The 15,457-nt window shown below is 47.5% G+C and overlaps 1 protein-coding gene across 1 annotated transcript in view; it reads left to right on the top strand.

The window, feature by feature from the left end:
* The window catches only part of LOC144893358 (USP6 N-terminal-like protein), an 81,554-nt gene extending 66,468 nt beyond the window's left edge, over nt 1–15,086 (top strand). The window contains exons 3-4 of the mRNA XM_078783928.1: nt 5,331–5,379; nt 14,919–15,086. Of these exons, the coding sequence (XP_078640054.1) occupies nt 5,331–5,379; nt 14,919–15,086 (217 nt within the window). The remainder of the gene's footprint in view (nt 1–5,330; nt 5,380–14,918) is intronic.
* Nucleotides 15,087–15,457: the final 371 nt, after the last annotated feature.

Genomic DNA, 15,457 nt, shown 5'->3' with positions numbered 1-15,457 from the left:
TTCGCCCCGCCCCCATTAACTCCTTGCCATCCACCGTTTGCCCTTCACGTGACTCGTGGTGGTCCCTCTCGGCTCTCCCCCGTTGGTATTTTTGTGCACATAAGATTGTTCACGGTTCTGTTTAAATATTATTTAAATATGTATAACCTTTCCCCTTCAGTGTTTTACTCGGTGGTATTTTACAACACGCTGTTTTTCTTCCTATTTAAAAGGCTTTTCTCAATTTCCTCTCCAACTCATTCCACCTCAAAAAAAAGAAATTCAATATCTTATACGTCTCCCTCACTACATGGTCTAAATTCACATTCATTCCATCCCTCCTCCATCATTCTGAACCGGATTGCTAACTTGAAAATCACAACAAACCCAATTTGTTTTCAATGTTCGTCTTTCATTAATCATCCACTTTCTAAACTCCCCTCTTGCCCCTCCCATCCAAATCCCTCCCCTTGCACCTACACTCCTAAACTCCCCCCTTGCCCCGCCACTCTTAAACTCCCCCCCTACCCCTCCACTCCTGAACTCCCCCCTTGCCCTTCCACTCCTGAACTCCCCCCTTGCCCTTCCCCTCCTAAACTCCCCCCTCACTCCTCCCCTTCAAAACTCCCCCCCAACCCCTCCCATTCAAATCTCCCCCCATACCATTCCTCTCCAATTCTCCCTCCTCCCCCCTCCACCTCAAAGCTGCCTCCTCCCCACTTCGTCTCCCTTCTATCTCATACCTCCACCCCCCCCAACCTTCTTCTTTCCTCTGCCCCCCCTCAAACAACCCCTCTCTGTGCCTCATCCCTTCACCTTCAAACCTTTCATCCTCCTCATCCTTCCCTTTCTTGGAACTCTTCTGCAATCGCTGACACACTAACAACTGCTCTCCCTACCTCCCCCTCTCATCCTTCATCTTACCCTACTCCTCCCCTCCCCTGTCCTGTACCCGATGCTCCCCCTCTCTCTTCATTAACGGTATGGACCTCAAACATCCGGGGCCTTCGCTCAAACCTGACTGATCTCTCCATACAGGTTGCTTCTGACAATCCAGACTTGATCTGCTTAACAGAGACTTTCCTCCTTCAAGATGTCTCTGATTCCTTAATATCTCTTCCTGGTTACTCCCTCCTCCGGTATGATAGACCTGAGCCTCGGCCTGGTGGTGGGGTGGCTATCTTTATCAAAAACTCTCTTCCTCACTCTCCTTGCACTGCCCTCTCTCCTCCTCACCCCCAGGAGTACCTCTGGCTACGGCTTCCTCTCCGCTCCCACCTTTTGTTCATATGTGTTCTGTACCGTCCCCCAAACAGTGATGACTCCATCTACATTTCACTGTCTGACAACATGGACCAACTTCTATCCACTCATCCCAACTCTCTCTTCCTCATATGTGGTGACTTCAATTGTCATCATGCCACCTGGTTGGGTGTGGGTTCCTCTCTCACCAGTCATGGCACCTCAGCAAAGGACTTCTGTGACTCACTGGGATTGACACAATCTGTCAATTTCCCGACCCGGATCTCAGCCAATGGAGTATCTTCTCTTCTAGACTTGGTTATGACTAACTTCCCTGCTAATGTCTGCTGCTCTTCTTCTGCTCCAATCGGTTCTTCTGATCATGTGCTTGTCAAAGTGGACATCTCTCTGGCCATTCTCAGAGAGCCTCCTCAGCGTCGACGAGTCTGGCATTTCACTCAGGCCGACTGGGACGGTCTTCAAGCAGCCATCAATCGTCTGGATTGGTCTCCCATCTCCACTGCCTCTGACATCAATTCTTCCTGGGAATTCTTCCAAAGCAAACTGATCTCTCTCATGCACAGATTTATCCCATCTCGCCTTCAGTTGTCTTACCCTTCCTCCCGTCCATGGTACACTGAATCTTGTGGTGAGGCAGTTCCCCTGAAACAACTTGCCTTTGCCTCTTGGAAGGCTAATCCAACTGAAGGAAATCTCAGTTCCTTCCACCAAGCTCGGAACAAGTGTGTGTCTACCCTCAGGAGTGCCAGGAAGCACTATCTCTCCTCACTCAAGAATGAACTCTCAAACCTGTCTCCTTCCTCCAAATCCTGGTGGCGTCTGGTCAAATCCGTTTCTGGTGTTTGTTCCCCCTCCATCCCCTCCTTTACCTCAAATGGCCACACAGTTGACATCGCACGTGACAAAGCCGAATGCCTCAACTCTGTGTTTGCCTCAAAATCCTTAGTCCCAAACCCATCTCTCTCTGTTCCCACCTTTCCCAGTCGAACCAAACTGCTCCTGGACTCTGTGACCTTCTCTCCTGACAAGGTGGAGGAGTTTTTGTCAAACCTCGACTCTGATTCTGCAACTGGACCAGATGGCATCAGCCCACGGTTCCTAAAATCCTGCTCTGCCGCTCTATCTCACCCTCTCTCTGTTCTTTTCACCCTATCCTTTGCTCAAGGTCATCTGCCAGCATCCTGGAAATCAGCAAACATTACCGCTTTACACAAAAAAGGTGCAAAAACAGATCCTTGCAACTACAGACCAATCAGCCTGCTCCCAATTATCAGCAAAGTCATGGAATCCATCATTGCTTCGGATATGAAATCTTTCCTCTTCTCCAATGGCTTGATCTCTGATCATCAATTTGGTTTCAGACCAGGTCACTCTACTCTGGACATGCTGCTTCTGCTGGCCCTGAATCGTGTGGCCCTGAATGGATTTCTCTCATCTCCCCTTCCCGTTCAGGCTGGAGTTCCCCAAGGCAGTGTGCTGGGCCCTGTGCTTTTTCTGGTCTTTATCAATGATCTCTCCGACTCTCTGGAAAATCCTCTGTATCTCTTTGCTGATGACTCCACTCTCTGCCGCTCCATTCCTCTTCCCTCAGATCGGCAGTCTGCAGCCTCCTCACTCTCTGAAGACCTGGACAAAATCACAGACTCGTCAAACATGTGGAACATGTCTTTCAATCCTGACAAATCTCACACTCTTACTATGTCTCTCCGAAAAGATCGACTGGACAACCCTCCCATCTACTTTCTCAACAATCCTCTCCAAGAAGTTCTGTCGCTCAAGCTTTTGGGTCTCACCATCTGCCATGATCTTTCTTGGGAAAACCACGTTTCCAAGCTGGCCTCCAAAGCCAGTCGCCGACTGGGCATCCTCCGTCGTGCGAAGTCCTTCCTAGGCACACCTGAGCTCCTCACCACATACAAGGCTTTCATCCGCAGCTCAATGGAATACTGTTCTCCCCTATGGGCTGGTGCTCCTGCCTCACACCTGGCTCGGCTTCACGCTGTTGAATCCAAAGCTTTCAGAATCATTGGAATCTCCCGCGATGAAGCTATCTCTGAGGGCCTTTCACTCACTCACCGCAGGCAGGTAGGTCGTCTTTCTGTCTTCTACCGACTCCTCTCCGGCCTTGCTCCCCCAGCTCTCTCTGTGCTCTGTCCCCGAAATATTCCTACAGGTCGCACAAGATCTGCCAGCCACCCTCTGATGGTTAAACTGCCGAAATCTCGGCTCTCTGCTCACCTTCACTCTTTCATTCCTCTTTTCTCCCGCCTCTGGAACAAACTCCCACACTCACTTCAATCACACTCCTCCCTCCAGGTCTTCAAAACAGCTGTTCACCACCATCTCTTATCTTCCCCCATCCAAAACCTTGATCTTTTCTACCCCCACTAATTCACCCCAGATCCACCTTGTTTGAAATTCCAACTTCTTTCCTGGAAGTCTTGGCAGTGTCCATATGTTTTATACCTCTCCCACCCCCCCCCCCTTCCCATGCCTCCCCCCCAAAGCCCTCCGCCCTCCCACAGTTCTCTCGATGTCTCCATCCATGTCTCTCGGTCCCTGCTCTCAAATGTTGTGTTTGTGTCCTTCCCCCTCTCTCCCCATCTTGTCTACCGCTCCCGATGTTATTTGTTTTGTGTGTCTGTTTGTCTTTCTGTGTGATTAATGTTCGCTCTTTCACGAGCCTCGATCTTGTATACAAAAAAAAAAAAAAAAAATTTTTTTCATCCAATTGACCTGAAATTTAAATTTACCATTTGCATTTTGTCAAATTTTCAACAAAGCTTTATTATGAGAATATGGAGAAGGCAAATTAATAATTTGGTGAAAAGGTCAAAGGTCAGCGTCACCTAAAATTATCAATTTTCATCCAATTGACCTGAAATTTAAATTTACCATTTGAGTTTTGTCATCAAATTTTCAAAAAACCTTTATTATACTAAAATGGGGAACATTAATCTTACTATAATTCGCCAAATGTCTGTCCGTCCGTTCGAAGGTACTGCAAGAACGGCTCAACCGATCGCAACAATATTTTGGGTGGGTATTCCTGGGACCCCTGGGAGTAAAATAGGCTATATTGTTTTTCCAAATTTTCCAGTTTTTCCAAACACGATGGAATAATATTTACCGATATGAACAGTGATGTGGCTTTTGTTGAAATTCTACAAATACTGTTTATTCTACGTACCAGGAGAGAGTAGATCGACTCCTGACGAACTCTTCCTGTATAAACGTGTGGCTCCGAAGTAACATGGCAGCGTGTGCATAGCGACTGAGAAACGGGTGTAGCTTCCGTGTTACAGATTCGGCGCGCACTCTTCACACATAAACGGTGCGACTGAGAAAGACGTGCGGCGGCCGCTTCCGTTTTGCAGAATTAATATAATTCACCTGTTTATTTTTTATCCATTTTCGTCAAGTTTAGTTTGGGTACAAAAGTGGATGTGGACGGGCTTTGCATTTTGAGATGCTTTCTAGTTTTGGACTTGCTTTGTATCTCAGAGCAGTGATGTTTAGTTTGTTTATTTGATGTAGAATAATTATCCTCCATGCTGCAGTGTAACTTGGGTCCCATTAGTCAACTCACTTTCTCGTACTGTGTAGTTTCTGGGAAATCAAGTCAGCGTTCCATTCCTATATCGTGTTACCATGAAGGATCCAGTGTTGAAAGAACATCTTAAGCAAATGTCCCACAAAATCTTCCTGGAAATTTAGTTGAGTTTGGATACATTGGAAAATCCTGCTCATGGGAATTGCAAAAAAATTGTTGCTGGTTGAGGTGGGAATGGATTGTTTGACATCGTGCTGACAGGTGAGATGTCATATGGTTGTCGTAAGACATACTCATCCAGGATGGAGTCTTGATGGACTTGCAGTACACCAAAACTTCACCCCACCCCAAATAGAACGTCATTTTGTGCAATTCCCAAGTGGAAGATTTCCCACTGGGCTTTAACGATACCAACTTCCAATGGGAATTTTGTTTTTGACACTTGTGTGAGGCTCTCTCCCATGTGATGGATTATCAAGACAGCTGTACCACCATTGGCTCACTGATAGTGCTGTGCTGTTTGTGTTCATTACAGGCAGCAAGCATTGTTTCACGTTTTATTGGCGTACTCCATGTATAATGTGGTAAGTTTAGTCGTGTGCATTGCTTGACCCTACAACCCCACTCCCCCTCCACCCCAACCATTATTTTCCTTTTGCATGGCATCACAAAGTGTACTGTCCCTCGCTTGAGTGTTAAACTGGACACCCCATCTGTTAGCATCAACTGGTGGATGTTAAAAACCCCACTGGGTATTTTGTGAAGAGTAGGCGATTTATCGCAGGCCTTATCTTATACTGTAGCCATATCTCATTCACTCGAGGAAGAAGATGGGACAGAGAGGAGAGGAGAGGATGAGATAGAGAGAGAATGAAACCTGTTACTTGTGGCAATGTTGGCCACATGGTGGGCTCTGTGTAGCCATCTGTACGGGGTTGATATTCGACCTCGTTCTCTGCACGTCAGCCAGGAAGAGGAAAAACACCAGGGAACTGCATCTGATCACCAGAGTGTCTTGCAGCATTGGAGATCGGAGATCTCAACTCCTGATAGGCAGCACCCGACAAAGCCCAGAAAACTCTTCAAGAGGACCCCACAGCTCCCAAAGACTCTTGGGTGACCCGAATAACTTTACGTTGTGTTCCCATTTTTATTTAACTTCCCTGACTCGTCGAGCACGCTCATGGAAAATTTGAATATCAAAATGAAAACTGGAAATTTGGAAGGTGGGTTTTAGGTGGGGGTAGGAGGTGAACGAGGGTAGAAAATGTCATGGTCTTGAAATGGGGACAATTGGAGACGGTGGTGAACAGCTGTCTTTGAATACCCAGAGGGAAGAATGACATTGAAGAGAATGTTGAAGTTGGTTCCACAGGTGTTGTCGTGAAAATCAAGCTCAGACACGACTTGACCTCTGGGTAGGCTTTAATATCATTTAGATCTGCAGTACATCCTGTAAGAATACATGCATGCAACAGGCATTAAATCAGAGCATTTCATGAGCAGCAATGGTAGTTTCAATATAACAATGGTTAGTGCAGCGCATTGTCAGCGCAGCATTTGGGGCGTACATACCATTCAAACTACTGGGTAATGTCACAGTGAGTTCCGCTGAAGTGTCCGCACGCCCCGGTTGTCCCGGGTCTTATAGACGGCCCCCTCCGTAGCGAGCACCCCTGGGTTCACCTTGGTATAATTTCACTACAGGTGTATTCTGATGGAAGCCCAATTCCCCCTCAATTCCCCCTCAGCCACGTATTGGAGTGTTGTTGCTTCCACAGGGTGCACAAAGCCCGAGGAATTGGAAGTCATCGTTTATCCAATGGCTGCCTATTCTCCTAATTAGCATGATGGGCAGAGGAGAAGTCTCCACTCTAAAGATTGCAAACAAACAAAGATTGCAAAAAAATAATTAAATAAATGGTGTGAATTAAAAAAAACCCTCGTATAATATTGTTTAAACTATTACAAAAAGGCACCAATCCTGCACAGAGGCCTGAACAAGACAAACACTGCACGCGTACCTTAACTTAAAACGTGACTAATGCTCCAAGCCTGGTGACAAGTGGAGAGGTATGGATTGGTCGGGTGGGCAGATAATTAAGCTAAACACCGAAGATAGAAAAGAGATGATGTAGGGGATTACTTTACTGCTGCAACATACAGACTTGGCATTTAATATGGAATATCTTTTTTGTGGGGCTGAACTTGCTTTTCAAGATGTCTTAGAACCAAAAGTTCATTTGAATTATGTTGAAATCATTCTAGATTTTGTTAATGTGACCTTTAAAAGAAACAAAAACAACATTTGACATTTCGAAACAAATAAATTGATCCTTGAAAGTGATGTAAACTGATATCGAACTCAATTCATGGACAGTACTGTGTTAAACTTCTGTACGTTTTCCAGAAGTATCTCTTTATTTTGCACATTAGCCAATTTTTTTAAAAACAAAAACAAAAGTTAAATTACGACTGGAATTACGGACAGTAAAATTACAGTTCAGTACTTCGTGTAACCCCCACGAGCATTCAGGAGAGCACGTACACGTTGAGGCATGCTGTTCACGAGATTTGCCAAGGTTTGGACAGGAATCGCTTGCCATGCAGTGACAATAGCCTGCTGCAATTCACACACAGAGGTCGGCTGCTGGTCCAAGTGGTCAATTTGACACTTTAATTCTGCCCACAAGTTCTCTATCGGATTCATATCCGGGGACATGGCAGGCCACTCCATATGCTCTACACCACGGTCAGCAAGAAAGTGTTGGATCATGTGAGCACGATGAGGCCGTGCATTGTCATCTTGGAAGACAAAGTTTCCTCGAAAGGCTGCACGAGCAAATGGAAGCAATGTTTCTTCCAGAATGGCCCTGTACTTGAACTGGTTCAGGTTTCCATTCAGAACAACCAGGTCAGTTTTGCCCCCTGCATGAAAATCAGCCCAAACGGTCACCCCACCACCTCCAGCTTGGACTCTTGGCACTATACAATCTTTGTTGTAGGCTTCATGCACTTGTCTGCACACTCGGACGCGGCCATCTTGACGATAGACCAGAAATCTAGACTCGTCACTGAAGATCACGTGATTCCAGTGTCCTGGCTGCTATTGATGGTGCTCTCTGGCCCACTGCAATCGGCGCTGGCGGTGTTGTCTGGCCAGGCGTGGATTTCTCACGGGACGCCTGGCACAATAGCCTGGTTGAACCAGTTGTTGGTTGAATAGCCTTCTGGATACAGGCACATTTGTCAGTTGCTGCCACTCAGCCCTAAGCCGATTAGCTGACTTGGTACGGCCATTGTGGACTAACCGGTGCAGCTGACGATCATCCCTCCTTGTGGTTCTGCGGGGACGTCCTGGCCTCGGTATTGGAGTAGGGACACCCCGCTGAGCATTTCGTTTCAGGATCTTTGACACCTGACCTTGAGTGATGCCATACTGCCGAGCAATAGCACACTGTTTAAATAACCACCTTTAGAGGCCATTTTTCCCCGCAAGCGGGGGTTGGCCTTTTTCGGGCACCGTGGTTGTTGTTGTTTTTTTTTGGTCCCCTTTTTGAAGCAATGTTTTACGGCCGGATGCCCTTCCTGACGCCAACCCTTTTTGCCGCCTTTAACGACAAACAGGGAATTACCAGTGAACTGGTACTCAATTAGCCGACCTCGGAAGGATGACAGGCTGAGTCAACCCCCCTGGCGTTAATTCAGCAATCGACCGGGATTCAAACCCAGGATCCTAGGATCCTAAGCCGGCACCCGAGCCGCTAGCCCAACACCAAACCAACACCAGGTTCAAACACTGTTTCATGCCGTAATTTCGTAAAGCCACCACTCCATGACAAACAGCATTGTCGAGTTGACGGACCATCTCCAGAGGAAGCGGCAATAACCTTTGGAGACGTGCAGCAGTTGTTTTCCACTAATACAGAACGCAACAACCCTTGTATACCCGACTGTGAAGCCAATTGTTACATATTTATGTGAATTACTATTCAGATCTTTGCTTATCAATGTGTAGTCGATTAAGGGTTGTTGTGGTTGGAGGGTCAGGAGCCCTTCTGGAAAAAGAGACCGGAAACGGAAGAAGAAACACACGAGGTCAAGAGAAGCGACGAGGATTCGTCTTCCTCGCCCCGCTCCGACGAAAGGTGGGATCGATCTTGAGCCGCGTGAAACAGCGGCGTTCCCAAGCCCGTCTGGCGAGAGGAGTTACCGGGACGTGTACATACCCGGTGGACACGTCCAGTTGCCGTGGGGCCGTGCACCGACCCAGCGTCTGGCACCGTTCGCGGCACCGTCTACAAAGACGCGTACGGGTCGCACGTTGAGGCCTAACACGCGTTGCAAGCGGCGTGTGGCTTTTGGCTTGCTTTACAGTACCCGCTTCGCGTGGCCACGAGGGGGCTGCAGCCGGGGTTCCCGGTACGATACATGCCCGGTGGAAACACGTCCACCCGGGGTTCGTTCAACCGCCCGAGTGCGGCGAAGCCGACCATCATCTTGGTCAGGAGGGGCCCAGAGACATTGTGAGGGACAGGGACCAAAGGGGGTCGTGAGTACAAAAGGGGACACACATATATAAGATGGCCATCTTACTCATCTAGGGGATTGATTGGGGATTGTGAATTGTTGATGGTGGATTGCTCGGGGAAAATCTCCGTGGTTGTATCATTGAAATTGTATGGTATCATTACCATTGAAATATATCATTGAACATCAGTTTTCTCTTGGGTGGAATTCATATGGATTGCGTGGCGAAAGCGCATATATAATACAACTTTCTGGCGAAGTTCCTCTCACGGTCCGGGGGTCACCGAGACCAGGTATTCACCGAGGGGACCACGTAACAGAATTGGGGGCTCGTCCAAATTACGATTTGCGGATTTGCAATTGGGTCTACGTCCGGGATTTAAAATTGTATAACATAATAAAATAATAGTTTTTATTAATTAAAATTTATTAATTAATTATTAATTGGTAAATTGTTTGAGAAATTGTGGTAAAGTTTTGGGTGAAGGTTAACAGGTGTTAACGATAGGCACCATGGCGTTTGTGGCACAGAACTTTGCGGTAACCCTGAGTGAGGCACAGTTCCGAGCGTTACTAAAGTCGGACCTCTTGAAATTGGCCAAACATTTTAACTTGGAGGTCCGAACTAATTTGAGGAAGGCAGAGTTGCAGACCACGGTGATACAGTCTATGGTGGGATTAGGAACATGGGACGAGTTAGCCTGGGAGTGGCTACCCGAAGAACCAGAAGATGTTGAGCTCCGGAAACTGGAGTTGCAATTACGGAGCCAGGAACGGATTAAAGAAGAAGAAAGGAAAGCAGAAAAGGAAAGAGCAGAAGAAGAAAGGAAAGCAGAAGAGAGGAGAGAAGAGAAACAAGCAGAGGAAAGGAGAGTGGAACGAGAACTCCAGGAAAGGTTAAAAGAAGAAGAAAGGAAAGCAGAAAAGGAAAGAGCAGAAGAAGAAAGGAAAGCAGAAGAGAGGAGAGAAGAGAAACAAGCAGAGGAAAGGAGAGTGGAACGAGAACTCCAGGAAAGGTTAAAAGAAGAAGAAAGGAAAGCAGAAAAGGAAAGAGCAGAAGAAGAAAGGAAAGCAGAAGAGAGGAGAGAAGAGAAACAAGCGGAGGAAAGGAGAGTGGAACGAGAACTCCAGGAAAGGTTAGCAGAAGAAGAAAGGAAAGCAGAAAAGGAAAGAACAGAAGAAGAAAGGAAAGCAGAAGAGAGGAGAGAAGAGAAACAAGCAGAGGAGAGGAGAGCTGCAAGGGAACTCGAAGCAGAGGAGAGAAAAGCAGAAAGGGAATTAAAGGAACGTGACATGGAGCTTCGGCAGGAAATTAAATTCAAGGAGCTGGAGTTAATGAGAGAACGGGGAGAGGTACCACCCTTGCTGACGGGGTCGACACCTAACCAGAAAACCTGGGATGTGGGCAGACATGTGAGGCTGGTGCCACCGTTCAGTGAAAAGGAAGTCGCGAAATTTTTTCCACACTTTGAGAAAGTGGCTCGACAATTAAACTGGCCGGAGGAGGCCTGGACCATACTAGTGCAAAGTGTGCTGGTGGGAAAAGCTCAAGAGATTTATTCGGCGCTACCAATGGACCAATGTGCAGATTATGAGGTACTGAAGAAACACATCCTCAAAGCCTATGAGTTGGTTCCGGAAGCTTACAGGCAAAAATTCCGGAATGCCAGGAAGAGGGAGAGTGAGACCCATGTGGAGTTTGCCAGAGTGAAAGAAAACATGTTTGATCGGTGGTGTGAGTCAAAAGGAGTCGGGAAAGACTTCGAAACATTGCGTGACTTGATCCTGGTGGAGGAATTTCAGCAGTTTGTCCACGAGGACATCAAAGTGTACCTGCAGGAAAAGAAAGTACCAAAGTTGTGGGACGCAGCCACCCTGGCCGATGATTATGCCTTAACCCACCGGATAGGGGTCCACGAACCTAACTCCTCGCCTAGATCTCCGCAGGGGAGGTGGGGAACAGCAGGTGCGGAGAACGACAATACATGGCGGCGGTCTCGAGAGGATTATGGGGACAACGCGGATACCCCACCTGTTCGAAGTCAGAGGGCTGCGGGCCCAAGACAAACTTATTTTTCAGGGGGCCCGAGGCAGACCACGAGTTCTTCCTCCGGGCCTACTTGCGCGTTTTGCAAGAAACCTGGACACTTGATGTCCAGTTGTTACCTCATGAAAAGGGACAACCCAGAGCGGAGTCCGACTATTACAACTCCGAATGCGATGGCTAGCGTAAGAAATCGCCATCAAAAGGGTTACCAACCATTTATTTCAGAGGGGTTTGTGTCACTGGATGGAGCCTCGACTAACCGGAGACCGGTTAGGATATTGAGGGACACAGGAGCACATCAATCGTTAATGCTTGAAGGCATTTTGCCATGGTCCAAGGAGACGGCAACGGGGGATAGTGTTCGTTTACAGGGGATCGGGGGCGGTGTTAGTGCTCCACTTCATGTCATCCATTTGGAGTCCGATTTGGTGTCAGGACCGGTCACCGTCGGTTTACAAGCCACGCTTCCTGTAGAGGGTGTATCTGTGGTTATCGGGAATGATTTGGCCGGGGGTCAAGTTTATGGTAACCCGAGGGTTGGTAAAGAGCCCAGCAGGGAAAATAACACCACACCAGCTCGGGATGGCGACCAAAATACCAAGTTATTTGTAGGGGGACTGAACTTCAAAACAGAGGAAGAAGTTCTGACCTCTGTCTTCAACAGATATGGGCCGCTGGTGGAAGTGCGGTTGGTAAGAGACAGGGAAACGCAACAGTCAAGAGGGTTCGGCTTTGTCACGTTTGCAAGCACAAAAGACGCCAGAGAGGCAGAGAAGAATTGGAATGGCAAGGATTTGGAGAGTCGGACCATAACAGTAGGGAAGGCATTTCGTAGGCGTCGAGAGGTCTACAGGAGAGGACAACTGGGCGGTAGTTTTGGTGGTGGCCGCAATCAATATTATTATGGAGGCTCCCTGAGTTACGGCAGCTCCCGAAGGAAGGATTGTCAAAGTAGTGGCCGAGAAGGAGACCGCTATTCATGGGACTACAGTGACAAGCGGTCCCACCATAATTATTAGGGAAGTTCTGAAAAGTTGAAGCACTGAATGCGGCGGAGCCGCCGAGCCAAGATTCCTACACGGATTAACCGTGAACGCCACGTTCCTAAAGGCGTCCAGGTAGTGAACTTTCATGCACGGACTAACCGTGAACTCCACGTTCCTCAAGGCGTCCATGTAGAGAACTTTCCTGCACGGACTAACCGTGAACTCCACGTTCCTAAAGGCATCCATGTAGTGAATACTCGGCTTGGCCTCCCGGAAAAAGTGCTATCGAGTTGCTTAACTTTGGATCTTTGATCAACCCCTTAACCTTCATTCACAAGAAACTGACAGTCAAAGTCAGAGGGTCAGGAGATGGAGTTTGGCTTGGCAGGAGTCCAACGGGAAATTGAACATGTAAAGGGCAGGGACAATGTCGCTGCTGGTGCTTTGTCCAGAGTGAATTACCTTGGAAAATCTCTGGGGGTTTTGTGAAATATTGTTGCTTTATTTTTGAGTTGTGGTAATGGTTGCCCAGGGGAACTGATGATTTGGGGGTTGAGTTATCTGGTTTGTCTATCCAAGTTGGCCGGCAACGAAAGTTTTCGCTGGGGTCAAACTTTCTTTCTTGAAGGGGGGGAGTGTTACATATTTATGTGAATTACTATTCAGATCTTTGCTTATCAATGTGTAGTCGATTAAGGGTTGTTGTGGTTGGAGGGTCAGGAGCCCTTCTGGAAAAAGAGACCGGAAACGGAAGAAGAAACACACGAGGTCAAGAGAAGCGACGAGGATTCGTCTTCCTCGCCCCGCTCCGACGAAAGGTGGGATCGATCTTGAGCCGCGTGAAACAGCGGCGTTCCCAAGCCCGTCTGGCGAGAGGAGTTACCGGGACATGTACATACCCGGTGGACACGTCCAGTTGCCGTGGGGCCGTGCACCGACCCAGCGTCTGGCACCGTTCGCGGCACCGTCTACAAAGACGCGTACGGGTCGCACGTTGAGGCCTAACACGCGTTGCAAGCGGCGTGTGGCTTTTGGCTTGCTTTACAGTACCCGCTTCGCATGGCCACGAGGGGGCTGCAGCCGGGGTTCCCGGTACGATACATGCCCGGTGGAAACACGTCCACCCGGGGTTCGTTCAACCGCCCGAGTGCGGCGAAGCCGACCATCATCTTGGTCAGGAGGGGCCCAGAGACATTGTGAGGGACAGGGACCAAAGGGGGTCGTGAGTACAAAAGGGGACACACATATATAAGATTGCCATCTTACTCATCTAGGGGATTGATTGGGGATTGTGAATTGTTGATGGTGGATTGCTCGGGGAAAATCTCCGTGGTTGTATCATTTAAATTGTATGGTATCATTACCATTGAAATATATCATTGAACATCAGTTTTCTCTTGGGTGGAATTCATATGGATTGCGTGGCGAAAGCGCATATATAATACAACTTTCTGGCGAAGTTCCTCTCACGGTCCGGGGGTCACCGAGACCAGGTATTCACCGAGGGGACCACGTAACACAATCATCAAATGCACCTGTCCGTACATTTTGCCACGCCACCTGGGATATAATCCTGTTGTTGACTTCTTGCTGTGACAGACAATCAGTCACATGGTTCTTTTAACAAATAAATCAACAAAGTGTAAAAGAAACTCACCAGATTGATATACTGAGTTAAGAACGTAAACCCAAGTCAAGAAAAAAAAATATTCCATATTAAATGCGAAGTCTGTATTTACTGAAGGTTTGGCAGGTTGGTCCAAAGATGTGGCTGTTTTGGGGGTGCAGCAGGCCTGTTGCTCTGGCGACCCTCCAGCACATGGTAAACAAAGAATCTCGTCCTTTCTCTCTTTAACAAAGTCTCAATGCACTCGACTCTGCATTCAGATTTCTGCACTCTGAATGCAGAAATGTCTGTGAGCCTTTCCTCCTCTCCTTCTCAGGCTGCGGCCTCCTTTTATAAACTCGACCGCAGCGTGGAGTCTCGTATCGCTTGCAATGGTGTGTTCTTGTACATATAAAATGAAATCCCAGCCAAGTAGCTTGGCAGGGATGGAGTGGCATTTGAAATTGGTGAGTTGTTGGGGGAGCACAGGGGGCTTGTAATAATAAAAGGAGAGGGGAGATCAGTTAACACATGTATGTGCGACAAGCTGCGGCTCTAAATCTCCTTTATTATATGTTATATGTGTTAGCTCTTACATGTGCCTCAACTTATACAAAAAAAAAAAAGATTGGCAGCTGGCCTCGTGCATTGCTATAAAGCCCTGGCCCACCAAGACAAATCTGACAGCATGAATAATCACAGTGGCGATTTCTATCGCACCGATACACCGTGGGTTGCCACAGCCCTTAAAAACGATCAATCCATTTCAGTCACTTAAATGCACAACAAGTACTGGAGGCCTTTGATTTGAGAAATTTGAGAGCTGTTTTGTTCATATCCAGGAGTTTATCAAACTCTTAAAGGATTGGATGATAACACCTCTTTAATCAGAGAAAAACTTACTGCGCAGGGAAAAGTGTATTTTTAATTTGTTTGTTGCTGATGTTTTTGCAGGAGGTAGGTTACTGCCAAGGCATGAGCCAGAATGTTGCATTGCTGCTCATGTACCTGAACGAGGAGGATGCTTTCTGGGCTTTGGCTCGCTTGCTTACCAACAGCAAACACGCCATGCACGGTGAGTGCGCTCACCAGCACCACGTGCAGGCCTTGTGCTTGGTTTGAGGTTCAAGCACGACCAAAATGAATTAGTTTTGTGCTGGGGAGCTAGTCCCGATTGCGAGGTCTAACGGTATTTGAGGAAAAAAAAAAAAAAAACCAACGGAATCTTCATTCGTACGAGCACAGTTTGAATCAACTAATGTAATAATACATTGTTCATTTTTGGGTGAACATGTATATAATCTCTTACTGAAGTGTTGGTAGTCCCAGGAGTTTGTGGTTGCTGTAGGGCTGCAGGAACAACTTTACCTTTGAGAAAGGCAGTGCAAATTGTTCCGATGATCATCTGTGCAATCCAAGCTGGTTTCTGCTGCTGTGTTTTCATTTAAATTCCTCACCTGTGGAAGTCATACTGAGGTCTTCACAGCTGTAAC

This window comes from Myxine glutinosa, chromosome 8 (genome assembly GCF_964187855.1).
Source record: "Myxine glutinosa chromosome 8, kmMyxGlut1.1, whole genome shotgun sequence".
In the NCBI taxonomy this organism is placed as follows: domain Eukaryota; kingdom Metazoa; phylum Chordata; class Myxini; order Myxiniformes; family Myxinidae; genus Myxine; species Myxine glutinosa.
This window is presented reverse-complemented; position numbering and strand designations above follow the sequence as displayed.